Here is a 27,044-nt window from a genome sequence, read left to right as displayed (position 1 = left end):
CAACGGTGTCTGCTTTTCTGAAGTCCTACAGAGAAGAATAGATAGCACAAGTAGAAAGAGGAGAAGTTCTCGCATTCACAAACCCACTGATTTAAGGGTTTTCTAGCATTCATCTGTTCGCAAATAACATGCTTGTAAAAGATTCATATGTAAAGGAACAATGTAATACTTCAGTAGCACCAAACTCTACACAAAACCTTACAGAACTCCAGCATCTGAGAAACTCTTAAATTACCCATCTCATGATATATAATATGGAATAGCAAGAGGGATGATTCACTAAACATACAAATCACGGGCATCAAATCAAATACGTAAGATATCACACCTTTTTGGACCCTGAATGGGCTGGATATTTAAAAGCTGTTTTTGTTTACTTTACAGAAAGGGTGTAAATTCAGTATACATCAAGATGCAATAATTGCTAGTTGCTATTTTCTTTCCTTTCTACTTCCAGTGCAATCTCATTGCGACGTTGAAATGGAAGCGTAAATGGCGGATTGTACTGCAACCATATGTACAGAAAGTCATTGACATGTGAAAGGCTCTCTTACCACAAAGTGCCCAGAAATTAATTTTTGTAGAGATCGTTTGTCCTTAACATTTGAGAAGGGATCTTACCTGTGCAATTTCCACTGAAGCACCCTCTTTAATTTGAAACTCTCTATCATTTCTCAGGGCTTCTCTTAACTTCAATTCCCGTTGTTTAACTTCTTCATCAGTAACAAAACCTATAAAAGATGTAGAAGGGAAGACTATAATAAACATGTCATATCCACAGTTGAAGACATGAGAGATTTTAATGAAGAATGAACTACTCTCTGCTCCCAAAACAGCAATAACTATTATAGAGTTATTTCGGCAGAAGTCTGATTCATTAGAATTTAACACTACATTGGCACACAAGTTAAATAAACAAATTACTACAATTATGATCATATTACTAATGCATAGCTCCAAATGCATAAAAATCATACATACAATCACGTGCACTGAAAAACATACTCCAAGTTCAATTCAATTCTAATACTTCAACCGCCTTGGTACCAAATACCATCCAATATTCAATAGCTAAGAATGATCGTAAAATTAAAACCTTTTTAACTTAGATACTGGTTTCTATATCCACAGCACAAGGGGGGGCTGTCAGATTAAGGGAAGGACAGACCTGAAAAGGCAAGAACTGCAACAATTTTTCTTGGAACCTCTGTGATCCTCACAGATGGATCTTTAGGCAGCGGCAAGTTGGCACCATACTTTGAGGGCATGACAAAAGACATCTGCCACTTATCTTGATCTTCCAACTAACACATTTGTAATGATATCAGATGATTGATGATAAAAAGAGACAGAAAAAGTACCAAATACAGGATTTTTTTAAAAGAAAACAAATTAGAAATTCTAACAATTGACCTCTTTGTATTTTTAGACCAAGCAAAACAAGCTCCATGGCAAAAAAAAACCAAACCATAAAAATAAGACCATGGAAAAACAAATTAGAAATTTTAACAATTGACCTCTTTGTATTTTTAGACCAAGCAAAACAAGCTCCATGGCAAAAAAAAACCAAACCATAAAAATAAGACCAGTACATGGACCTGGGAATGTCTCGTAATTATTCATTAACTCAAAGAACTACATGGGTTGTTAGAGTTCAAGGGCGATTTTTTGGAATTTCAAAGTAATGACTTCAATCAACAATCGGTAGACTCAGTAAATTTTAGCTAAATAGACCATAATTTTCAGCAGATCTGAATTAATGCCAAACCAAAATATAAACATCTTATACAGGTCAATGCATAGGGCTATAGGATATGATTGATTCGTGTCCAAAACATCCTCTGAGAGAAATGTAAATCAAAAGCAAAATAGACACCACACTTGCATTTAAAACACACAAGATGTGGGAGAGCAAGTCATAATAGAAAAACTTACAATGGGTTTAGGGAAGATTTCAAAATTCTGTATCGTAAGAAACTACAAAATTTGTAACATATTATGCATGTAATAAATCATACCCTCTTTGTTATCACAGGAGTTGTCATTTCCATTTTCTCCCCACCAGAATGGGCCTTACGTGTAAAAACAGGTGTAGTCATCTCCATTTTCTCCTTTGTTGTATTCTAAAAACCAGCACCAGAACCAGAATAAGTAAAAAGTAATAAAGATAAGTAACATTACAGAAAGGTACTATATATAGCAATTAATTACAAAATTTCGGACTACCTTACCAAACAGGTACTCAGCTAATACATTAAAGGATTTAGATGCTCCGTTGAAATCGAATCCAGTCTTCCCAGGCATTGTTGCCTCCGCTATAAAGTAAGGCTGTTTGCACAATCACAGCCCTATAATTTAGATATATATGTGCATCAATATGATAATCATGGCAACTGCAACTATCTTCTTGGCTTCTTCGTTTTTAATTATCATCCTTTATTGCTGTAGTGTTTTTGGGAATGCATGACATTTAACATTTCTCATATTTTTCCAAGCTACAATAAAGTAGTTATTGTGGGGAGACAAAAATCTTTAAGTATCCAAGTGAGGCCTTAATATAACATGTTACTACACTATTTAATCCAAAAACTTTAACTAATTTGGGCAAACAGTTTTATATTGACCACTCATTTTTGTGATTATCTGACATGGGACTTAAGTACTCATGCTTAGGTGCTGTAAAAAAACTACACCACATATGCTGTAGTTTTTTCAACGGTCTAAATTTAACTTCACTATCTCTCTTTCTCATAAAAAATTGTAATTAATCTGGACCATTGAAAAAACAATAGCACATATGCTGTAGTTTTTTTTTTTACAGCACGTAATCCAAATCAACCGATTCAACCATTGGTGATAAGGATAAGAGATAACACTCACCAATAAACTGTTGTAATCCAAACTCAATTGTTCAAACCAATCGTGTAATTCAGAATGTGTATAAAGCATGGAACAAATGTCTCAGTTAATAACAAGTGGAAAATATTCAACAAAATCATGTGTTTATCTTATACTCCGATGCATATTGCATAAAAATTCCCAAAACTGAATCGAAATAGCCACAAGTCTAAGAGGCAGAGTAAAAAAAATGTTGAAGTGAATGCATACCTCAACTTCCCTTATCTCGTACCGGTCTCTCCTACTCAAAACCTTGAATTTCAGTGTCTCTAGGTCCGGAACTACATCACACCCAAAAAAGATACAAACCCAAACGCACCAATTCCATAACAGATTGACCCAAAAAAGAAAAAACACAAAATTTCAAATTCAGCAATCAAAACCAACCGAAAGCAGTACCTGCCATCAAAGCCTCCTCGAGAGTCCGACTCTCGAACCTTTTCGGGAGCACGTACTTCACAGCCTCGGTCGCTGCATCAGCTAAAACTGCACGAAAACTAAGCAAGTTATTCAAACAAATAGGAACAGAGATTGTTTTGTTTTAAACAAATAAAAGCAAGGCCTTGAGATATATATCTATGAGAATTGATGTTAAACATTTACGTCTCTGGGAGAGAGAGGAGGCTTGGGAAGCGAGAGCGAGGACGAGAGAGACTCGGGCTTCGAGGGCTGACATGGCTCTTCGCCGCGGTGGGTCGCTGGCCGTGGAGTTGGTGATGATCGAGAACGAGCTTTTGGGGTTTCTTGGAGTGGAAATTGAGGTTCTGGGTGGGGATAAAGTGAAGAGTGAAGGCTTGCAGTTGCAGTTGTAGAGAAGCATTTTCTTTTTTGTGGGGTTTGGTTTTGAATTTCTGTTGCAGAGACGAAGTGAGCATTTTGTGGGTCTCTTGTAGGCTTCTGGTGGTCAAGATTTTCCCGGCAAATTACACAAAAATAATAATAATAATAAATAAATAAATAAATATCTGCAAGAAGTCAAATTCCCCCTTAATTGGCTGCTTGATTCTAATCTTCAATTGGAAATTTTTTTTATTTTTTTTTTAATTGTACCGCCGCAACTCAATCTATTAAATTAATATCTATTCGAGCACATTATTCTTATATGTATTATAAAAAATAAAATAAAAATAATATGATTTGTAAATTAAATTAAAAATATATGTAAAAATTATATGATTTAAGGATATATATCAATTTAGTATATTGAGTTTGAGGAATTTTCTCCGATCTAACTTAGAGGAAAAATTTTCCCAAATTGGAAACATGTCTTTCTTTTTTTAAAAAAAAAAATTATTTTCTGGGTTCAATGAATTTTCAAGATTAGACCAAATTATGTTATACTAAAAGTTGTAGTAAGCATAGTGCACGCCTTCCCCACGTGCCTCCATGATATGCGTGGTTTGCACGGGCTACTACATGTTATTGGTCTCCACAACAATATCTTGGCTCCCTTGCTCCCTTTCTTTTGGATCTCCATAGTTAGTACTCCGCTTTTGCCTATGGGACCTCCAAATTTACTTGCAAATTTCGATGCGATGTCCTCTTCACCTTCATCGCAGAGTACCTCGCTCACCGAACATTGCGATGGTCTTTTCTTTGGCTTCAATCTAGCCACTACAATTGCTCCCCATCCTGTTGTGGTTCTCAAGTTTGTTTGTTTATGTAATACTTGCTGTTTCAAGCAGATCTACATCTGGTTTGCTTTTTCAAATAGTCAGTTTAGGAAGCCCCTTTCTTGGCCGGTGGGCCAAGAATCCAATGAGCCAAACAATTCATTTGGTCTATTCCCAATAGGTGTTAGGCTTTTATTGTATTGTATTAGTTATAGAAATTATGATACGTCTACAATTTTTATACAATTATTAAATATGTAGAACTTACATGTAGAAAAAAAATCTACCTATTAGTTTAAAAGAAAAAAAAAAAAAAAAGTTATTAGAGTTGTATAAAAATTATAAACGTGTCATATTTCATTGGTTATATTGGAGTTTTTACTGGGGGTTTCTACCCCTTTTATTTTTCTTTGATGTACCCGTTCCCTTTGCCCTTTCCCTTCTATTTGCTTAGGGAAAAAAAAAAAAGCATAGGGCACGCCTTGTTTGGTCGGATTTTCTTGGTTCTTGTTCTTAATTTTTATTAGTGGGTCGACTGAATTGTAACCACAGAAATTAACCCACCTTGGTTTCTATCATTGAAAATAAGGGAGTGATAAGGGAAGGCAACTGGATTTTTAACCATGTCATTAAATTAATTAGGCACCGTAAAAGAAAACTGGTGGCGGGTCAAATGCAATAAAAGTTACATCTTAATTCTCTTTGCATACATTGCTTATGAAGACGTAAGAGCTAAACATGGAAGGAAAAAAGAAAACACAAACAAAACACTAGAAGGCACTAAATTGTCAAAGCCTCCTGATGGAAATGCCAAGCAACAACGTCTTTGTATGCCAACTTGCCGCCAAATATATCCAATGCGCTGCCGACAGTAACATCCACACGTCCCAATCCAGCCACTTTTATCCTTTCTAAATCAGCCATTGCCGCCACACCACCAGCATAAGTCACAGGAATCTGGCATCCATCCATAATGTATCAAAAATTTATAAAACCCTAGCAACATCAGATGTAACGGATGGACTTCCATGAGGTTGTAGAAAGCAATTGGTCCAGAGAGAAAGCATCACTGCACGTCTCTGGCCATAGGTGGTTCCTAGAAATTTAGATGGCTTCAACTGAATAAGTTCATAACTTGTTTGTCATGATATAATTTCATTTGCCATCATCTAAATAAAGGCATCTTATCAGCAATTTGGACCGATATGATGAGCATTGACTAGATGGAATTATTTTTGGCAAATCCAGTGCCCCAGGCATTTTCAATTTAGGAAATGGCATCAAAGAAATGTGAAGGTAGAAAGATAATCTGAAAGACAAATGACAAATAGAAAAATAATCATGAATTCAGCTACTCACTGGAGAATGCTTCCCAAGCAATGCCACAAGTTCTTCATCAATTCCCAACCTGCAACCAGAAGAAAAATGAGAATCGAACTATCTTGACGAAATTCTGTTGAAAACATAGACACTTTACAATCTTCATTGTCAATTAGAAAGTCTTTTTCTTCCCTTCCTTTTACATACCAACCATGGGCAGAGCAGAACTCCAACAAATAATATCACATCTGAAAGTGACCGGATACTCCTAAAAACCTAGGTATGGGAGTTAGAAAGTTTAAGGTATTAGTCAAAGTTGTGATTTTATTAAAGATGGCAACATTTAGGAATTACTTTTTCCCTTCAACATCAACACCATGGACCAGAAACTCATCAGCATAGCTGCCAAGAAACTCCAATACTTTCTCATCGAGATATACATCAGTGAACTTTTGCCATCTATCAGTCACGATTGCATATTTATCTTCCTGCAAATCAAAATCAGCAACATAAAAGAGGATAACTGAAACTGAATAATGATCAGACGAAAATAAAAAATTAAAACAGACCCTTGTAGAAAACAATAGAATTTTTTTATTTTTTTATTTTTAATGTATGCCCCTTTATATGTAACTTGTTGAGTCTTTTATCATCCTGACTCGCACTAAAGCATTAAGTCTGAGTGACCATTAAAACTCTGAATACAGCAAACAAGTACAAAACCGTTCAAACTCAAGTTTGTAAGATATATTTTCATGCCTGGGGATTTGCAATTGAAACCTCGCACTGAAACCCAATTAAACAATGCATAAATGGGATTCATCTTAAAAATTGTTTTAATACCTTCCTTCTGCAGCTAAGGTCCAAGACAAGCCTCTGCTTTCCAACAACGTCAACAAGATCTTTAAGCCTTTCAAGGTTCATTTGTCCATTGTTGAATACATACTGCAAGGCAACCAACATGTAAGTGATAGAGATCAATTTAAACATACCTAGAGAAATTGTCTATCAGATAGTTCCAAATTCTTTGTATTAATTTCCATGTAAAATTATTATTGGGAGGTTATATACAAAGCTATAAGTGAATTCCACTGTACTGTCAAAGTATGCTCACCATGAGGTTCCATGAGCATTATGTTCTAACCAATATTACATGAAAAATCCAGTTCCGTCATATGAACACTTTTCTAATACAGAGAAAAATTTATGTGTTTACGCCAAACAAAAGAAGTATGGAAGTAAAACTTATATTCAACCTTCCCACCCCTACAATATCTATTTAAAAATATTCCATCTATCATGTTCAACACTATTGACCCAATAAATTTGACACTTAGAAGGTGGCTCCTAGAATTAAGTAGGTAAAAGAGTCCCGTATTATTTTGATAGCTTTGACATGATTCACAGAGAACTCATAAATCATAATTTGGTAAGAGAGAAATATCAGAAATTGTATTAAATCATCAAGTTTCATGTTTTCCGTATAAATGTTGTAAAGAGATTTCGAGAAAAAACATACTGATGTGACAATGACATGGCTAGCTCCTTTCTCTATGTAACTCAAAGCATTGTCTGAATTGATTCCACCCCCAACTTGCAAGCCGCCTAATTTAACCAGTCCCCGCAGTAAGTTCAGCAGAGGAAAAGTCTGTAAGTTTTATATAATTGCAATTACTTATCAAAAAAAAGTTTTAAACTTATAATCAATTATACAGCTCAAAGGCAAAACAGCCTAATCCCAAGGTGCTCAGTTCCACTGGTCGAATGTCTTTACAGAAGGCAATTGAAGTGGTCGAAATGTAAAATCACATCCCAAACATGCATATAGAAATCCAGAGAACAAATTTGATCAGCTAAGAGAATGTTTCCTCTAATTATTCAAGATAAAGAGATATACTAGTAGGTGAAAAAAAGTAGTCCTAAACTAGCCAAAGAAGGCTATTTCAGACAGCCACCATACTTTACTCATGATCACATCTAAACTGTGAAACAAAAATCACTAAGCATAAAAGAGACATGAAAATAAATTCACCAGGATAAGCATGCATTGCTTCAATGGCTGCATTTCTACTCAAAGGATCTGCTCCAATCATGATCACATGACCACCCGTAATTCCATCTTCTTTGTACAAATTCGCAAACTCAGCCGCCGACTTATCCGTTTCAAAGTTGGTCACAAGAGTTGATCCGTCCTCCTTCAAATCCCGAATGGTTGACCCAACAATTTGTTTCACTTTCCCCTGATAACACATATTTCAAACACGACAATAATAAGGAAACTACCCTCAATGAAGCACTACACCACTGCATGAAAATAACAAAATGTAGGCATAGCACTCAAACAGCATATATATATATATATATATATAGCCCCATGTGTTGTCCTTGGCCACCACACACAATAATAACATTTTTTTTCCCTTTAGATCCTTTAGATGAACAAAAACATATATAGGTCAGCCTAAAATTGTAAAACACTAAAACATTATCAAACTTCTCACAAATTTTTTATTTTTTTATTTTAAAAAAAAATTTAAAAAAAAAAGGTAATGAAGAAAGTACATTTCAGACAAACAATATGTAGCAGACATACTTGATCATAAAACAAAAGTTGAGCTATAAAAACTTAAAATGTCGCAAAAATGCCTCTCCTTGACCTTTTGTCAAACACCCTAGCTAATTGACAAGCAAAGACAAAAAATTTGATCTAACTTTAGTTTTGGGTACCTTGTGTATATCAATGCAGGGGCGAAAACGAACAGCGCACCGAATGGATAACCGCGAAACACCTACACCCAAAGAGAAAAAGAAAGCGATGAAAAGAAAATGCGTGATATAAACAGGGTGTGAGGGACAATAGCGAACGCGAAGTTACTGGAAGCTGGAGAAGGAATAGCTGTGACGAGTCTCTGCTTGTTTCGGCTATACAAAGAACCCAAATGGTGGAGCGAGCTCAGGTCGGAAGTGGGCGTTGTACGGAGGTTCTGAATCATCGTGACGTGCCCTATTGACTGAGGATTGAGTACTTCAAAAGTGGAGATTGCGTATCATTTCATTTTTTTTTTATTTCCTGAAACAGGGCGTTTAAAGGTCTTGACAGGGGGATCTAGAGATATGAAAACTGTTTTTTAACATGTGAAAAATACATAATTTTTTTAATAGAATGCAATTTTTGTGTATTTTTTTTTAGTAATATTAATAAAAATAGTAATTTTTGTGATTTTGTCCAATGAAAAATACTTCAAAGTCCGTGTGAATTTAGGATTTTGCAAGTTAAAAGTGTGTTTTTAATAAAATATAAAAACAAAATTTACTAAGAAAAATAAAAATATAAAAACAATCGCCACTAGTTTTATTTTTTATTTTTTTTTTTAAAAAAAGAAGTTTGGTGATGCTTCAAAACATAAAATATTAAGGAAACACTAAAAATTATTTGAAAAAAAGCACACATACCAAAAACAAAAATCCATATAAAAGATTTAGAAAAAAAATACAAACAAACATTTTTTGTTTTTTTTAAAAAGGTATTATAAAAAAAACTAATGACTCACCAGAGTGGCCATGCGTCTTCACCAAGCCCATGAGTATTGTGGGGATTTTTAATTTATTTTTTTTTCAAATTTATAAGAGTATGTCTTTTTTAGAATATTTAAGAATATTTTTGTTTTTCTGTGAGATAAAAGGGTTACATTGCAATTTTTGGAGACATTGTAAATGGACTGTTAGGGTTTTTTTTTTTTTTTTTTTTTTTTTGAATTGAAATGGACTGATAGTTGGTAGTTAGAGAGAGGTAAGTTCACTTCAAAATATATTTATTGTTTTTTTTTTTTAAAAAAAAAAAAAAGACAATAAAACACCCTCTAAAATTTTGTCAAACGAACTCGTTATATTTCACTTATTGGACAATTTGAACGGAGTTGTTCTATACATGTGCCATTCCTCCGTCCCTCTTCTGTCTTTTTTCCACCTACCATTTTTTTTTCCTTTTTTTTTTTTTTTAACAAAAAAGGTTGAAAACGCGGGGGTTGACATTTAGGGTCCATTTTCAAAATTTCCCTCGTTTCCCAAATCTCCCCCTCTCCATCGTCCCCTCCCCCGCCGACCGACTGCCGCCCAATGGCCAACACCGTCCGATCCTCTCAGACCACCGCAGGCTACCGATCTCGACCCGCGACCTAGCAAACCAATGACCCCAAACGAACGGCACCCATGACCCATCTCCATCTCTTTCAACCGACACCGTCCCGACAAGACTCTCTCTCGGACTAGCGAACGAACCATTTCTCTCGGAGATCTGCAGACCACCGTTTCCCCCACCGACCACCGTCTCCCTCCCCAACCTTCCGAGCGACGCATTGGTTTACGATTACTGATTTCCGGACTCTCTCTCGGACTCAGCAGACCAAGCGCTCTCCGGCCATCTCTCTCTCTCTCCCCCATGGAAAGCAGTAATCTTAGTTTAGCAAATTTCATTTGTAATGTTATGTGCATGGTTTTGTTAGGTGTTAGGCGATAAGGAGTGTTGCAAAGTGAATTTGGTCATGTATGTGGTGGTGTTCTTTAGTCCATAGTGAATTAAAGAAATGATCATTTGTGGAGGACATAGTAAGTTGATGTACCCAACTTTTTGCTTTCATGTGTCACGTTTCCCTTTCTCTTAATGTTTTGGGAATTTGTTTTCTAATTCACATAAAGTTAGGCTGCTCTTTTTAAAGAGTTCTCATTATGTCCTTCACCTACAAAATGTTTTGGAATTTATTTTATGATTTGCATAAAACAAATTTGTTTTCTTATTCATATAGGAAAAATCAAATAAAAGTTTTGTGGAATTGGAAAACAAACTTACACTACAAAATTACCTGTTAGGGAAAATATTAGTTTACCAAAGCCCATACAAATCATTTGGGCCTAACCGGTTCACCCGACCCGACCACCCGACTCCGACCACCCGACCCGGGTAGCCGACCCGGGTACCTCGTAACACCCGAGTCCGCGAATATCTCAGAATTACCCGGGATTTAAGGGACACGACACACTATACATAACTAGATCGTGCGCCCGAAGTCTCTCCAAAAAACATGTCACCCATAAGGGATCGTGCGCCCGAGATACGCGGTCGTGGAACCCAAAGTGTCCATGCGCCCGAGGCCACGTCTTCCTCAACTGCCAATCCCTGCACAAACCGGGAACAATCCTAAACTGCTCCTCAATCTCTATAAATACCAGAATCTCTTGTAATATTAAGGTACATGCTATTCTATGCTTCTAAAAATTACTCTGCTCATATTCAAACTATCATCTTACTTAAGCATCGGAGGAGGATCGTCGGCACCCCCCCAACGCAATGTTTATTATTTTGCAGATCATAAAGAACAAGGCGAATCATCATCCGACACGTCACCATGCTGAAAACTGTATCAACAGTTTGGCGCCGTCTGTGGGAACGACAAATCGTTCCTTGCAAAAAAAAGAAATCCGCAATGGTGACTACGCCTATGGAATGACAGTTTTCGTCTCTGAGAATTACGGCTAATTCTGGCTGATGGGTCTTCTTTTCCGACTCTTAGATCGTCCATATTCTGCTGGCCACACCAAGGCGATACAGGCCTTCCCCAAATATGCAGATGTGCAGTTACGAATATGTGATTCTGTATTCACAAACACCAAATTGGTGATCGTATCTGGGCATGCAAGATAAGTTTTGTATTTCTCATTAGTTGTCATTATTTCAAATCTACTTCTCTGTTATGGAGAATGAAATCCTCAACTTGCTGAAGCCCACATAACCTAGAAGGGCGCGCCGAAGAAGTCGCACAGTTGCTGCATCATCATGTTATAGCTCAAAATTGGACTTTCGCATGTCTCTTTTAGATATCAACCTATTATTATGCGGGGAAGGCATATACTATTCAAGTACCTCATTTACAAAAGAAAAACGAAACAAAAAGAGAAGGAGAAGCCGGGTTGAACAGTGCGGTCTCGGGTAAGGTTCCGTAACACGAATGAGCTCAACCCATCTCAAGCCCAGCTCGGATTGAGTCCAACGGCCCGATAGGTCGACAACTCCCCCCTTGGAGCCGGGTTACCCACATCTTGTACTCCCCGGCGACCGACGAACAGACCACCGACCTGATTCACAAAGGAAACTGTCGATGGGAAACCGAGCTCGTCGCAGCCTTGGCTCTCTCACCTGCCGAGTCAGTGGTCTGAGGGTGCATCCGAGCCGAAGACTCGGTTCGAGTCAAGGATGTCATCCGAGCCATCGATCATCCCGAGCCGATTATCCATTCCGAGCCAAGGAATCCATCCGAGTCGAGGATGTCATCCGAGCCATCAATCATCCTAAGCCGATGATCCATTCCGAGCCAAGGATTCCATCCCGGTCTAGGATGTCATCCAAGCCATCGATCATCTCGGTCCGAGGGTGCATCCGAGCCGAGCCATCGATCATCCCGGTCCGAGGGTGCATCCGAGCAGAAGACTCCATCCGAGTCTAGGATGTCATTCGAGCCGCGGATCATCCCGAGCTGAGGGTCCAATCCGAGGACTCATTTCAAGGATCCCATTCGAACCGCGGATCATCCCGGTCCGAGGGTGCATCCGAGACGAAGGCTCTATCCGAGTCTAGGATGTCATCCAAGCCATCGATCATCTCGGTCCGAGGGTGCATCATCCAAGCCGCCGATCATCCCGGTCCGAGGGTGCATCCGAGCCAAGGAATCCATCCGAGTCGAGGATGTCATCCAAGCCATCGATCATCTCGGTCCGAGGGTGCATCCGAGCCGAGCCATCGATCATCCCGGTCCGAGGGTGCATCCGAGCAGAAGACTCCATCCGAGTCTAGGATGTCATTCGAGCCACGGATCATCCCGAGCTGAGGGTCCAATCCGAGGACTCATTTCAAGGATCCCATTCGAACCGCGGATCATCCCGGTCCGAGGGTGCATCCGAGACGAAGGCTCTATCCGAGTCTAGGATGTCATCCAAGCCATCGATCATCTCGGTCCGAGGGTGCATCATCCAAGCCGCCGATCATCCCGGTCCGAGGGTGCATCTGAGCCAAGGAATCCATCCGAGTCGAGGATGTCATCCGAGCCATCGATCATCCCAAGTCGATGATCCATTCCGAGCCAAGGATTCCATCCCGGTCTAGGATGTCATCCAAGCCATCGATCATCCCGGTCCGAGGGTGCATCCGAGCCAAGGATTCCATCCGAGTCGAGGATGTCATTCAAGACGTCGATCATCCCGAGCCGATGATCCATTCCGAGCAGCGGATCATCCCGATCAGAGGGTGCATCCGAGACGAAGACTCTATCCGAGTCTAGGATGTCATCCAAGCCATCGATCATCTCGGTCCGAGGGTGCATCATCCAAGCCGCCGATCATCCCGGTCCGAGGGTGCATCCGAGCCAAGGATTCCATCCGAGTCGAGGATGTCATCCGAGCCATCGATCATCCCGGTCCGAGGGTGCATCCGAGCAGAAGACTCCATCCGAGTCTAGGATGTCATTCGAGCCGCGGATCATCCCGAGTTGAGGGTCCAATCCGAGGACTCATTTCAAGGATCCCATCCGAACCGCGGATCATCCCGGTCCGAGTATGCATCCGAGCCATCGATCATCCCGAGCCGATGATCCATTCCGAGCAAAGGATCATCCCGGGCTGAGGGTCCAATCCAAGGACTCATTTCGAGGGTCTCTTCCGAGGAGCCCAAGTGCACAACCTCATCAAAATATTGAGATAAGTTCGCTCTTCGCATTTTTGTTTATCCTAGCCTACTTATAATTTTTTAGACAGTCAAATATATATCTCATGCATTGATCAGAGAAATTTAAAATTAGCTTCCCACCGCAAAAATGATTACACATCAAGTCTAAAAAGTGGGGGTACCCACAAACTTTTCCTCCGGTAGTACACAACAAATATCCTAAACTTTCAAACTTAGCTAAAAATCAGCCAAGTATAAAAGTTGGGGGGTGCCTACCCGGTGAAATAGAAAAGTGAAACAGAAGATTATATCAAGTCGCATGATTGAATCTCAGTGCTATTTTGCATACTTTGCATTAATAAATTATTAGTTGCTAAACTCTGCTACTAACTCTGCTACATATATGCATACATATGTGCCGCTTAGACACAGGCGAGAATAATATTTCAAGCAAGAAATTTTTATCAGAAATTCCAAAAAAAAAAAAACCATGCTACCCTCAGCTTGCGCAACATGAAAATGAGCTTTAACGCCGCCTCTCTCGGTGACAGATAGAAGCCTCACAAGAATCGATGGTCACTCAAAGCATCTCTTTAAAACTCATGTTTTTGATCTATTCGTCTCCTTGTGCCGTGTTAATACAGGGATCCACTGAAAAGCTCAAGAGGAGAAAAAGGCAAAAATCTCGTCATGCCTCGAGTTGACTCGGCATGCATCGAGCACAAAAGCCTTGGCAATCCCAAGCAAAAGCCTCGGTACGTCCGAGCACGAAGCCGAGCCACTGTAAGCCTCGGGCCACCATAGGCCCAGAGCCGCTATAAGCCTCGAACCAGATCAAATCAACTCAAACCAGATCAACTCAAAGTGTTGTCTCCCTCGGTTTGAAACACAACTGGCGCGGAACACACACCCGATCATGTCCCTTGGTAGCACGGGGGGTGACCCGGTTCAACTCAGACCAGATCAACTCAACTCAAACCAGATCAACTCAAAGTGTTGTCTCCCTCGGTTTGAAACACAACCGGCTCGGAACACACACCCGGTTATGTCCCTCGGTAGCACGAGGGGTGACCCAGTTCAACTCAGACCAGATCAACTCAACTCAAACCAGATCAAGTCAAAGTGTTGTCTCCCTCGGTTTGAAACACAACCGGCTCGGAACACACACCCGGTCATGTCCCTCGGTAGCACGGGGGGTGACCCGGTTCAACTCAGACCAGATCAAATCAACTCAGACCAGATCAACTCAACTCAAACCAGATCAACTCAAAGTGTTGTCTCCCTCGGTTTGAAACACAACCGGCGCGGAACACACACCCGGTCATGTCCCTCGGTAGCACGGGGGGTGACCCGGTTCAACTCAAACCAGATCAACTCAAAGTGTTGTCTCCCTCGGTTTGAAACACAATCGGCTCGGAACACACACCCGGTCATGTCCCTCGGTAGCACGGGGGGTGACCCGGTTCAACTCAGACCAGATCAAATCAACTCAGACCAGATCAACTCAACTCAAACCAGATCAACTCAAAGTGTTGTCTCCCTCGGTTTGAAACACAGCCGGCGCGGAACACACACCCGGTCATGTCCCTCGGTAGCACGGGGGGTGACCCAGTTCAACTCAAACCAGATCAACTCAAAGTGTTGTCTCCCTCGATTTGAAATACAATCAAGTCACTCCGATTATCCCCTTTGGTAATAATTCACATACAACCGGTTTGAAAGGCCGGACACATGCACGAGCCACCTTCTCGGGATTGGAAAGTAACTCGGTCAAATCAAATAATGAACATCCTCAAGAATAACTCAGACAACTCAATCAAATGCCGGCCTTGCAATTCTTCTCGTTGTTTTCAGCTAACCTCGAGCTCCCGATCCCAAGTCTCTCAATCAATTCGGAACACTCAATTCTTGATCCCCAGCCTGGACATCCTCCTTCAGCACTCTATTGCAGCTTGATTATAGCTTGCTTCCCGGTCACAGTTTGTTCCTTCTCAGCCTTAGTGGCATACAGTTATGCAGCCAACACTATCTTCCAAGCCTGAGATACATTAAGCTCCGTAAAAGATGCTCTTTGTCTTTCTGGGAATCAATCAGTTCAGTCAACACCCATCAAGTCACCTGGTGTCGACATGCACCCGAGATTGTGCAGGCTTGTGGCCGAACCGGAAGCTCAATTGGGTCAAATGAAACCAGAGAACCCGACCGGTCGTCAGAATCTTATGAGTATCCCGACCCCTAAGTCTGGAACATACTTCATCTCAGGAAGCTCCGCTCCAGGAAATACAAGAAGAGCATACGCAGATCCGGCATCTAGTTGGTCCCAAAAGCAGACATGGGCAAGATATACAGGGATCTCTATCCCAATATTGTCGTTTGTATTCACGGGACTGAGATTCTTCCTACTTGGTAGTTATCCTCCCCGGTTGGGGTAGCTCAGAAAACTGAACAACTTCCTTCCTCAGTTTGAGAGGCATCAAGCTTTGCGGCAGCTAGGCTTTATCTCCATTAGCCGCAGTTAAGTCATTCAAAACTCGATCTAATGTTACCACTAATTCGCACACCCGGGACTCAAAAGCTGAACCGACGTCGAATCGCATTAAATGCACCTTATTACATACGTCAGCCGATCCCGAAACCCGAGATTTTGAAGGTGAGCAAATTTGAAAAAGTGCGGGATTTTTCCAAAGATGACTTCCAAAGGCCTCTGGACTAACACTCTTCGGGTGAAGCAACGACTGAAAAATCAAAACCTCCCCGGAAACATACACTCGACTCAACTTCCGAATCCGTGATAACTTAAGACCGCTTGATTATTCCTAAATTCCCTTACGCACAAAATTTGCATAAAAGAATTGGGGGGTAACTGTTAGGGAAAATATTAGTTTACCAAAGCCCATACAAATCATTTGGGCCTAACCGGTTCACCCGACCCGACCACCCGACCAGGGTAGCCGACCCGGGTACCTCGTAACACCCGAGTCCGCGAATATCTCAGAATTACCCGGGATTTAAGGGACACGACACACTATACATAACTAGATCGTGCGCCCGAAGTCTCTCCAAAAAACATGTCACCCATAAGGGATCGTGCGCCCGAGATACGCGGTCGTGGAACCCGAAGTGTCCGTGCGCCCGAGGCCACATCTTCCTCAACTGCCGATCCCTGCACAAACCGGGAACAATCCTAAACTGCTCCTCAATCTCTATAAATACCAGAATCTCTTGTAATATTAAGGTACATGCTATTCTATGCTTCTAAAAATTACTCTGCTCATATTCAAATTATCATCTTACTTAAGCATCGGAGGAGGATCGTCGGCACCCCCCCGACGCAGTGTTTATTATTTTGCAGATCATAAAGAACAAGGCGAATCATCATCCGACACGTCACCATGCTGAAAACTGTATCAACATTACCTAATAAGTGGTCAAGTGTATTTGCTGTTACACATAAATCTGTGTGTGGAAGCGTTGTTACAATGCTCAAACCTTACCTTAATTTTTTTCCTCCTAGTTCGAAAGCATGTACCCATAAAAGTTTTATATCATTTATTTTGTTGCATATATATGATATGTTTTATTCCCTTGATTTGTAATGGAATTCTTCTAAATTCTAGTTGACTGGTTGTTTATGTTGCCCTTGTTTGGACACATAAATTCACGCTCCATGTAAAATCCTAAATCTACGTAGTGCATCTCCTCTGTAACTGTTATTTTGAGCCATGTATCTAACAACCTTTGGCTGTTTCATTTGCCTTTTGAGTTAAAAGATGAACCCAATTGGTAACTTGAAACATTGTTCTTCTTAAGTTGCTTCTTATAATTCAAGAACTCTAGCTGTATTTTCATTTGGATATTTGCAAGGCTTCATTTTTGCTACTATTTACTGTTCTTCTTTATCTACGTGTTTAGTGATATTCTGATATTCATTTGGGAGTTTTTTTTTTTTATTTTTTTTATTTTTATTATTATGATATTCTTTTGATTGGTGATTGTTTGACATGCTTGCATTCTTAGATTGGTTGGTTGGTTGGATGATATTTTTTGAGGTTTTATTTGGGTCTTTTGCATAGGCACGACAAAATGTCGGTAAATAGTGATGTGTCAAGTGTACGTCCGTTATGTTACTGTGAAGTGCCTGTACGTGTAAGGTACTCTTAGATTGATACCAATAGAGGCAAAAAGTGGTATGGATGTGAAAATTATAAGGTACTTTTTGAAATTAATATTGTGTTATACTTTGTTCGCTAGTAGGTAATGACATTTTTTACTCTTTCTTTGTCATGCAAAAAAATGGTGATTGAAATGACTTCGTACAAGACAAAAATAATAGAACGTCTGAAAGTCCTAGACGATAGAAGACAGACAGATAGTGATAGACTTAAGAAGCTAATTGAAACAAAATATAATGATCAATATGTTAAACTTGAGAAGTTGATTGAAACAAAATATAATGATCAATATGTTAAACTTCAATGGGAGTTGGGGCTGTGTCAAACTAATGGGAAGATGTTTCGGGATACGATAATAATAGTCATTTTGCTTTTAGTTTTTTACTTTAGTGGCTATGGTTGATCTAGAGATACTTACTTGATGTTAAACTGAAAGAAAATGAAAGGTCTGTATCAAGTTGGGATGTATTGTATTGTGATATGTTAGCTGGTTAATGATTGTAACGTGGTGACTTGGTTTTTTCTTTTTTTTTTGGTAGAGGAATGTTATTTTGTGATTGGTGAACAAGTCTAGTAAATTTGTAAATTTGGTAGCTTGTTTCTAAGTCAGCTGTCCTCTGTTTGGGTTGAAAGATCCTAAAGACTTGAGATGTTAGGGATAATTAGGTTTTGTACCGATAAACCTTTGATGGAATTCTTATATTTCAACCAATTCTAGATGTTGGCCATTGTTGATTCCTGCTAAAGGCTGTTAACACCTCAATTTATGCTGAATGCCTGAACCTAACTCAATTGCTAGATTTTGCTACACTAATTAATGTTAGTCTAATGGGTAAAGTGGATTAGGTACTGTGAAAAAGCTTCTTATGTGGTCAAGTATAGCGGCGTTCTTTGTGTCACAGAAAAATATCATGGCATTGCTAAGGAGTCCAGCTAAAGACTAATTGTTAGCTTATTTTCTTCCTCTTTTTGAGAGTTTACTATTTTTTTTTAAAGAATTCTGGAATTGTTGATTTTATATGTTATTACAAATAAGGATTAAATACTTTTATGATCCATGAGTTTTGAAAACTTTATTTTTTAATCCTTGAATTTCAATTTGCATCACAGATGATACCTCAATTTTGAAAAAAGACCGAATTAATATTTCAGTTAAATTTTCCGTCTAAAAAAATTAAAAATTAAAAAACTTTAAAAAATAATTAAAAAATAATAAAATTTAAAATATATATATTAAAAAATTTAAAAAATAAAAAAACACGGGGGTGGCCGGCCACCCCAGCCACCCCTTGGCCGGTCTGGGGTGGCCAAACCCTCCAAATTTTTTTTTTTCTCGTTTTGCCCTTGGGAGTGATTCGGCCACCCCTAAGGGCAAAACTGATCTTGCAATTTTATTTTATTTTTTTTTTTTTTTTGTTTTGTCCGGGGGGTTGGCCAAGGGTGGAGGCTTTCCTTTTTTTTGTTTTTTTTTTTTTATTAATTTTACTCCCATTTTGGTGAAGGGGTGACTCCTTTTTTTTTTTCTTCAAATTTTTATTTTTATTATTATTATTCTTTAATTAATTTTTAAAGATTTTTTATTTTTATTTTTTTATATAGTGCCACGTGTCAACCTCTCGTAGCAAACCATTAATTTTTAAACGAAAAACTTAACCGAAGTACCAATTCAGTCTTTTCTCAAAATTGAAGTATCATCTGTGATTCAATTTGAAACTCAAAGACTAAAAATGTATTTAACTCTCCAAATAAAGACAATTATAGCAGGTTCATTATTATATCCACGCTGTGAATAATTCAAAAATAATCGAAAAAGCAAAATAATATATGATTCAACTTTTACAGCAAACATGCAATCTTTGTGAGAGATTACATGAAAAAGACTTTAATTAATTCCTTAGAAGCCGATACGTATAAAGCATAGAATGGTAAGATTATGGGTGTTTTTCATTAATTAATCAATATAAGAAATGTTAATAACAGACTGATTGTGTAGAGACCCAATTCTACAATCCTTTCATGAAAGAATAAAAAATAATAATAAAAAAGAAAAAAGAAAAGACATTCCTCCAAAACCCCAAGCTGGGAATAATAGAGGCATATCCGGTCACTTACTGAACCTTTCTACTTGTTGGCTAATCCTGAGTAGTTGCTGATACAAGTGGAAGCCAATCTGTGAGGCTTCCGGGCAAAAAATAGAATTTAGAGGGCAAAACCCACGCCACAACTGCTGGCATGTGCTCCAAACTTGCCTCCACATGGGTTGAAGCTGCCACCCTTTAGAAAAACAAAATATTTAATGCTCTCCAGAATGACCTCATTTGCTTCGTTTCTTGGCTTTACTGTAGTACCTGAAGGAACAACCAGCACTCTATTTTACAAAGCTCTAACTTCCAAAAATATTTAGATGAATATATATGAAGCATTGACTCTTTGAAAGTTTGAAACGCAAATAGACAGGGAGGCAAGATTGAATAAAACTGAACAAAGCAGCTAACACATAGCTTTCTTTCTTTTAAGGAAAAACACACTGCTCAACCTTTAATTCTTATCAGCAAGCCCTCTTCTCCCCATAAGTAAGATTTATTAGTCAAAAATATGCAAATCAGAAGATAGATGCGACAGAGAACTGCTTATCTTCTAATGCTCACTCCTTCTATTGCCACCATAAGCAGCAACAGGAAATGATCTCGAAGTAGAGAATATAACATGTATTGGGAAATTTTCCCCCAATTTCCAAGCATATAATGCATTTGGTTTGCCAAAGTAATTATTGGAAATGGAGTAGCTAAAGTTGGTCATTGGGAAAGGAATTATTTCTCAGACAAAATTTACAAACCACTTGCAGGCATTTCATATATATACATATACATAACAAGCCCCAAGTGATTTCTTGAGACATATAGAAATGACCAAATTGAATAGAATTAGCCCTTATAATAATCGTACTACCTTTATAACCTACCAGTAACAATTTTTGGCACATTTTTTTTCTGAGTCCTACAGATAAAAATCCTCCAGAACCTTATAATACTTCCCCCACCAAGAACCTCTAGACGAATCTCTGATTAAGGAGCTCAGCCAAGTACTCTTTTCTATGGCTGCAACAGGATTCTCAATTCTAGATTTCAAGGCTGTTTACATTTACATCTTACTGTCCTAATTCTTCCTCTGTTAAGTATCATTAAAATTATGTTTCTGAAGATAACATGCAAATTATATTTTTGGTTGGTAAGTCAGGTGTGTGCTCAATGGGTCTTGAACCCAGATCCTCACCATCTATTTGTGCTTGTTGGCAGAAGAAGTGCAATTAGAGTTATAGCCCATCCGAAATAACATGAAAACATATGCAAGCAAGGCAGGCACTTAACTTCCTTTTATTGTTTCTTTTACAGAATTCTAGGTAAGAACTGTTAAAGCTCCATCTATGTCATAATCAGAGAAACATGACTGAGCCCAATAATTGATAGAGAGAAATTATTGCTATTTTTGACTGACAAAAACCTGCATTATCTGGTTATATGTCCCAATAAAAAAGTGCAGACAAAGTCTCTTTTTAAAAAAAAAAAAAAAAAACGTAACTTTTTGCTCCTTTCTAATTAATATTTAGATTTCTTTAATTCCACACTTCATTTTTTTATCAAGATCATTCCTCCTGAAGTGTCCTGCGTTATATAGGGAAAGAGAATATTGATATCTTAGAGCTCAACGACAAGCGCACACGCAAGTAATTTACAGCAACCATTAAGATCAAGGAGTCATACCTGGAGAGTGAGAGCACTGGTGTGTTTTGTGACCAAAAAATTGGTCAGATTTACAAAGTATGCCAGCGACGAATTAAATAATAAATACCAGATGATCTTGACATCATCTCTAGCAAGAGCCAGGGTGATGCCAACCACATTTTCCTCCATAATAAGCATTGCGGGTAGCAGAAAGACCACAGCTATTGGAGCCATGTATAGAAGGAGGTTCATAGAATTCAGCTTCTCCCTTGAATAATATCACAGGCCTCTCAGTACCAATTTCTAGTTGTAAAGCATTAAAATACAGAACAAAGAACTTATGCGAATAGACTTCAGTTTCAATAAGAAGAATAAATAAGAGTTCCTTACCCTTCAGAGGAGAGCAAAAGCCCTTGTAGCACTGATTTGAGCGCCCGTGCAGCCGCAGCTGCAATGCACATTATGAATCCAAACATATGGAAACTTGGTTCACCCTGTGGCCACAAGAAAAGAAATACAAGGAAATGAGAAAACATATATTTCATTCGAATGGTATCACTTGAATAAATGGAACAGTTAAAAGGGTCTACAAATCACAAAATCAAAGATTAAATTAATGGTAGAACCAGTAAGCCTTTGTCTCTAACCCAAATCTAATAATGATTCAAAGAACCAAATATAAATCCACCAAAAAAAGAGAAATATTTGTAAGGTTAAGTAAAATTGATGGTACCACACGAGTATGCACAAATCTCAAAGACTACATGTAAACTAGATAACCAATAACTGGATAATACATACAATGCATACACATACAAATTTTTTTGGTACTCATGCAAGAACACACCAAGCCATGTTCCTGAATAAGCATCACAGATAATAAATCCATACAATTTTGCGATAATAAATCCATACAAGTTTTGCAAAATATTCAAGAGAGAAATAAAGGGTTCATGTAACTCATAATTTTACTAATAAAAGGGAGGGGGGCAGGGACTTTGTTCATTACCGGTCATAGATGCACTTGGGAGCGATTTTGCACTTGGAAGTGATTGGGAATGTGAACTTTGTTCACATCTTAGACCACTTAATTTCTTAGTTAGCTTATCAACATAATTTTGCACTTCCGTGCAATGGTCCACGTTTGGTGCTGCGATTGCGGCTAACTTCAGCATATTTGTGCTCAATTCAGCATATCGATCTGCAATAGGGTTGCCACTCAAGGGATCATAACTATTTTTGATTAACTTATATGGCCGCTCCAAATCCTTCCTCCATCGGTTTAGAAAATATTTACCGGGCAACAATTCCACATCTTCACATGTAGTCAGTACGGATATAACATGTCTGCACAAAATTCCTCTTGATTCAAACAAATAACAATGGCAGTTCACTTCACATGAAAGGTCATTATAGTAAACAGTAAAGCATACTTTCTTCATGTAGGAATCATTAATTTCTACCCGTTCAATCACCTGATAGGTACTAATTCCACCTTCACTTTCTAAACGAGAGCAACCACAATACATAACCTCTGAAATCTCCTTTTGAACTTCTTTGAACTTTGCATGGGTGTAAATTTTTTGAAATTGCTTCTCAAAGGGAAACCTACTTACACATGAAATCGTGGTATGAAAAGAATCGAAATCAGCAACATTTTCAACCTCAACTTTTTTAAGCAAAGCGTTATCGTATTGATCCAAAAATTCCTTCAATGAGGTGGACGAGTGCACATAATCATCAAAAAATGCATTCAAACTCTCACTATGTTGTGGGGTAGTCATGCCGGCCCAAAATACACCATTCAAATATGCCGGTACCCAGAAAGTCCGTTCACTGTATAAATCACGCAACCATGCATTCTCCTCCAGATTATAACACTCAAGTAGACTCTGCCAACTTGCATCAAACTCACCACATGTTTGAGAATTATACACACAATTTTGTATGGCACTCTTAATGGCATTGTACTGTGAATGCGATCCAAATTTTTCTGGAAGTTTTTTCAGTATGTGCCATAAACAAAATCTATGTCGGGCATTCGGAAAAACCTTATTAATTGCATTTTTCATAGCTTTATCTTGATCTGTAATAATTGCCCTTGGCGCACGGCCCTTCATGCATTTCAACCATGCCTCAAACAACCAAACAAATGTCGTTGTATCTTCACTTGAAATTAATGCAGCTCCAAAAAGAATTGATTGACCATGATGATTTACTCCTACAAATGGGGCAAATGGCATTTCATATTTGTTGGTTAAGTATGTTGTGTCAAATGTAACCACATCACCGAAATCTTCATACAATGCCCTACTTCGAGCATCAGCCCAAAACACATTTTTCAGCCTAAACTCATCATCCACATCCATATCAAAATAGAAATCATTATTCACTTTCCGCATTCTATCGAAGAAGTCACGAAGTGCTGCAGCACCTCCTGTGCCAAGGCGAAGACGTCTTGAGTTCGCAATATAATTGCGACACTCTTTCTCTCCAAATGTAAGATTTTCGTATCCCCCCGCTTCAACGGCTAGCGAGTTATAGACCTTATTCGTACGAATTCCAACTCTATCATCTATATCAAGCTTTCTCTTTGTAGCAGGATCCAACTTCTTGTGGCATCTAATATATCTCGCTTTACCTGGGCTTAAATCGTGATTATGCCCTAGATTTACATTAGTCACATACCACATTGTACCCACCAACGTTGCACTCAAAGTAGCCTTACACCCCGTTTTGCTTGTTTTACTAGGCTTACAAAGGCTATTACTTGAGCTAGATGATGCGTTGCCTTGACGAGCACATGTTAGAGTGATGTAATGTACATCTCCATTTTCATACTTTTTTTTCTTCTTCTGTACCACACCAAAACCCTTTTGCTTTGCATAATTTCTGTAATATTCAAGAAGTTCCTCTATGGAGCCAAATAGCATACCGTCCTTAGGTTCCTTAACATTTTTATCTTCATCTATGAGCTTGTGCTTGGAACGACAATTGACCAAACTATCTTTCAATTGTTTATCAGCTACAGTTTCATTTCCATCTATATCAAAACGAATAAAACATAGTGTAAAGAACCCAACTATGAATAATAACATTTACTTTAAAATATGTTATGAAAATTAAAAGTAAGCATGAAACAACCAACATACCATTTTGAGGGTCCATTTCAATGGGCACAACATCATCAATTTGTTTATGTGTCAACGAACGTTCATCTTCGCATTGTGAAATCAAGGCCGGTTGTGATAAGTCCATCTAAAAGTTATTCCACAAAAAAGAAAAAAAAATGGATTAATTAAACAATTGTATGAGACAAGCTTGACTCAATCTAAGGATTTTACCATTAATTTTTGTGATGGGCCACCAGCACTTCATTCATTTGAGCAATGTGGTGCAAGAGTTGTGTAACTTTCAGCAAATTATAAAACAAAACTTACCAAGGACATCACACCAGATGAAGAGAAAGTCATAAACAAGCTAATCATTAAGCTTATTGCATTGACAATAATCAAAAAGATGAAGGTCATGATTGTAGACCAAATCCAAGTTAGAAACCCTTTACTGCATATAGCAAAGATACACAAAAATCCAAGAGACAACATCCAAATACCATATAAGGAGAAAATCAACAGATATTTCAAAGGAATTGGTTCTTAACAAACTCAAGGATCCAAAACTTAAAACCACATGCAATTCTCTGAAAAGTGTATATACTGCACAGACAAAGAAAACAGACGCTAGAAAACAAACAAATTAACAAGTCCCTTGTAGAAAAGCTGATCTGCAAGAATGCCTTCATATTTAACCAAATCAGGACCTTAAATTTAGAAATTACCTTAACTTTTTCGATGGGTATCGAGCCCAGAGGGACTAACTCCTAGATCCTAGCTCCGGTGATCGCTCCAAGATTCTGTAACCGGAGGGGGAGTTGGGGTGGCCGAAAGTTGCTTCTGCTGGTGGTGGGTAACCACAGGATAACTCAGAAACTCTACCACAAAACACGATATCTCAGAAGCTCTAGAACGAAACAATAGAATTTCTCCTGCCAGCACAAGTACCCAAGATATGTCAGATATAAACAACAAAGGCAGCTTATTATATGAGAAAAGAATTCCTAATGCAAAAACAGAAAAAGAAGCAGCATAACATCAAAATGAGACATCATAAACATCAAAGGACAAAACAATCAGTAATAGAAAAACAAAACATTGGCAACATATTGGAAGAAGAAAGATATTTAATGCTTTAAGACAATTCAAGAAAAAGAAGCAAGAAGGGAAAATGTGTCGTATTTCCCAAAACTCCAATTTAGCTAATGCTAATCACTGCAGCAACTACCAAGCAGAAAAGAAAATGAACGTTAAAGGGGAAAAAAAGAAATCAAACAATGCAATTATCCCCAAATCTCAAGTTTGCAAAATGCGAGCAACAACTAGTCAAAACACATCAGACATTCTCAAATCACTGAAAGTTGCCAGTTAAACATGACAGAAAAAAAAAAATAATAAAATAAAAAATTAGCAGACCAAACAAAAGGATAATATTCTAAGGATTAATTAAACAATTGTATGAGACAAGCTTGGCTCAATCTAAGGATTTTACCATGGACTTATCTAAAATATATTGAGAATGGGCTCTGATCCATTTGTTTTATGTCTTTTGGTTTCTATTTTCAAAACAACATTTACAAGAACCAAAAACAGACAACAAAAGCAACAATAGTCACTCTAAATGCCAACCAAGCAAAGTTAAAATGGCCAGATATAGTACAAACAAAATTAAAGAAAAAACGCTTTTTCTTTCACGTTGTTAACATGAAAAATAATCTATGTCTATTTAATTAAGTACATTTTTTTTTTTTCGTTTAGGTAGCAGGGGGTGTCCTTCACAGTCGTCAGCAAATCTAACACTCTTTTCGGCACAAGAGCCAGACGGCGTAAGGTTAGGGCTAGGGCTAGATTGTGGGCTGTGCTTGGAGTTGGGGGGGGGGGGGGGGGGGGGGGGGGTTAACATGGATGATTCAGGTTATTGGATGAAAAAGATTTAACTTGAATCATCCAACACTGGTCGGGGTTTCATTTCCACAAGACGATGCAACATATCTCAGTGCAGGTTAACTAGGTAAGCTATGAACCATGGTGAAAGAAAATAAGAGTAAATTGCAGCATCACTTGCGAGCTCAAGAGGTGACAGTAAAAAGGATTCCATGAAAAATAACATTCAGAAAGTATGAATTAATCCCGAAATGGTAAAAAGTTGACAATATGCAATCAATAATGCACATAAATCTCTCGTAAAATGATCGAATCTATAGAAAATTCTAAACATCAAACTGAAAATGGGCACAGAGAGAGAGAAAGAGAGAGAGACCTGGGCGGCGATCGGTCTGCTGGGCGGCGCTCGTCAGCGGGTTGGTGGCCGGCGTTCGGTCGGTGGGGGGAGGGAGAGAGAAATGGGGGAAACTGAAAATTGGGAGAAATGGGGAGAAATTGGGGGGAAACATCTAGAAGCCTCGTTTTTACCTTTCCTTTTTTTGTTTTTTAAAAGAGACTGCCACGTAGGAAAAGGGACGGGTGAGAGACGGAGGAAAGACTCAGATATAGCA

General features: G+C 38.5%; 3 protein-coding genes across 4 annotated transcripts; all 3 read right to left on the bottom strand.

Annotated features, from left to right (window-relative positions):
• Positions 1–275: 275 nt before the first annotated feature.
• Positions 276–3,775, bottom strand: LOC133873578 (heme-binding-like protein At3g10130, chloroplastic). The gene is made up of 8 exons (XM_062311308.1): positions 3,502–3,775; positions 3,298–3,384; positions 3,109–3,179; positions 2,227–2,328; positions 2,019–2,123; positions 1,169–1,304; positions 622–731; positions 276–505 (listed from the first exon to the last, which is right to left on the bottom strand). Exons 1-8 carry the CDS (start codon positions 3,716–3,718, stop codon positions 425–427), a joined length of 909 nt encoding a protein of 302 aa, XP_062167292.1. The 5' UTR covers positions 3,719–3,775; the 3' UTR covers positions 276–424.
• A 1,346-nt stretch (positions 3,776–5,121) lies between these two features.
• On the bottom strand, positions 5,122–8,923 carry LOC133873642 (1-(5-phosphoribosyl)-5-[(5-phosphoribosylamino)methylideneamino] imidazole-4-carboxamide isomerase, chloroplastic). 2 transcript variants are annotated; one of them, XM_062311375.1, is made up of 8 exons: positions 8,707–8,923; positions 8,559–8,620; positions 7,864–8,071; positions 7,351–7,436; positions 6,675–6,776; positions 6,186–6,319; positions 5,871–5,919; positions 5,122–5,468 (listed from the first exon to the last, which is right to left on the bottom strand). In XM_062311375.1, exons 1-8 carry the CDS (start codon positions 8,822–8,824, stop codon positions 5,292–5,294), a joined length of 936 nt encoding a protein of 311 aa, XP_062167359.1. In that variant the 5' UTR covers positions 8,825–8,923; the 3' UTR covers positions 5,122–5,291. The 2 variants fall into 2 exon arrangements, with proteins under 2 accessions (XP_062167359.1, XP_062167360.1); XM_062311376.1 differs by lacking the exon at positions 5,122–5,468 and adding an exon at positions 5,471–5,607.
• A 10,702-nt stretch (positions 8,924–19,625) lies between these two features.
• LOC133872701 (protein FAR-RED IMPAIRED RESPONSE 1-like) lies at positions 19,626–26,941 on the bottom strand. The gene is made up of 7 exons (XM_062310272.1): positions 26,810–26,941; positions 25,275–25,481; positions 24,589–24,694; positions 22,446–24,479; positions 21,827–21,930; positions 21,476–21,704; positions 19,626–20,062 (listed from the first exon to the last, which is right to left on the bottom strand). Exons 3-5 carry the CDS (start codon positions 24,692–24,694, stop codon positions 21,926–21,928), a joined length of 2,145 nt encoding a protein of 714 aa, XP_062166256.1. The 5' UTR covers positions 25,275–25,481; positions 26,810–26,941; the 3' UTR covers positions 19,626–20,062; positions 21,476–21,704; positions 21,827–21,925.
• Between the last annotated feature and the right edge of the window lie 103 nt (positions 26,942–27,044).

Source organism: Alnus glutinosa, chromosome 7, assembly GCF_958979055.1.
Source record: "Alnus glutinosa chromosome 7, dhAlnGlut1.1, whole genome shotgun sequence".
NCBI classification, from domain to species: Eukaryota; Viridiplantae; Streptophyta; class Magnoliopsida; order Fagales; family Betulaceae; genus Alnus; species Alnus glutinosa.
This window is presented reverse-complemented; position numbering and strand designations above follow the sequence as displayed.